General features: G+C 38.9%; 1 protein-coding gene across 1 annotated transcript in view; it reads right to left on the reverse strand.

The window, feature by feature from the left end:
- Positions 1-512, reverse strand: part of LOC109583170 (kelch domain-containing protein 3-like) — a 5,553-nt gene extending 5,041 nt beyond the window's left edge. The window contains exons 1-2 of the mRNA XM_019998399.1: positions 477-512; positions 5-363 (exon numbers count right to left, since the gene is read on the reverse strand). Coding sequence (XP_019853958.1) covers positions 5-363; positions 477-489 — 372 coding nt within the window. The 5' untranslated portion in view covers positions 490-512. The remainder of the gene's footprint in view (positions 1-4; positions 364-476) is intronic.
- Positions 513-1,156: the final 644 nt, after the last annotated feature.

A 1,156-nucleotide genomic window follows, 5' to 3' on the forward strand; every position in this document is an offset into this window, starting at 1 on the left:
CAGCATAGCCTTTCTTCATCAACGACTGTTCAACATTACTGCATGAAGTCCACTCCATCTTTATCGTATTCAGTACATTCAACGTATTGTGGTAACAGTCATCATGACCACAATATCCACCAAAATAGTAAATATTAGAATGAGAGGTGGTACAAGAGTAGGCAGCTACTCCTAATGGAGGAGTACCTCTTGTTAGGCGAGAGGACCAATCAGCAGTAGAAAGCTGGTACACATCAACTCTTGAGGTCAGTTCCCTCTTTTGAAGGGAGTCATGAACTTTAGGTAAGTCAATCTGGTTCCCTGCCCACAGGTAGAGGGACTCCCCTATTACAGGAGCTTTGTGTTCAGCTCTCATTTTGAAACCTGTAGTAAATGAATAATGATAGAAATGAAGACAATGACTACAGAAGAATAAATAGAAAGAGAAAACATGAAGACAGAGGAGGAGGGAAGATGGTAGGGAGAGATAAACTAACTTTTTCCAGACATCCTCTTCTTGACTTCTTCTAAACATTAAACAAGCCACACCTAACATTCCAACAAATTAATCATCAAAAAGACCACAGCCTCTACTCAGTTTTATTAGTCATCACGTGCAAAAACGTGGTCATACAGCACTGCTCTTGAAAATGAATTAACATCTATACCAATTACATGTATATATGCCTATATGGATGTACATGCATATACATGTTTATCAACCAAATAACTTGTATTCTTATTACATAACCACAGATGGCATTTGATTTAATGACAAAACAAAGTACACTCAGTAAAGCATCATGATTCATGAAAGTGTGTAAATGTGTTCTGGTATTATTAATTCTTGGGATTCTTTTGAGAGTGGGAATAAAGTCATCTGTATCTTGATATCAAGTGATCTTGAGCAATCCTTGTTCTTATAGCAACTGATACTACCACACAATAAATCACCTAATAATAATAATAATAATAATAATAATTCCACTCTCCCTCCGTCTGTCTGTTTTGTTCCCGTGGCCATTGAGTCCCTTGGGACCATTGGTCCTCGCACTGGTGCCTTTCTGAGGAACCTGGGAAGAAGGATCTCCTCCTACACTGGTGACAAGCGTGCAACTGAGTACCTTTTCCAACATCTAGCAGTTGCTGTTCAGAGGGGCAATTCACTGATGCTTCA

This window comes from Amphimedon queenslandica, unplaced genomic scaffold (genome assembly GCF_000090795.2).
Source record: "Amphimedon queenslandica unplaced genomic scaffold, v1.1 AMPQUscaffold_13321, whole genome shotgun sequence".
NCBI lineage: Eukaryota > Metazoa > Porifera > Demospongiae > Haplosclerida > Niphatidae > Amphimedon > Amphimedon queenslandica.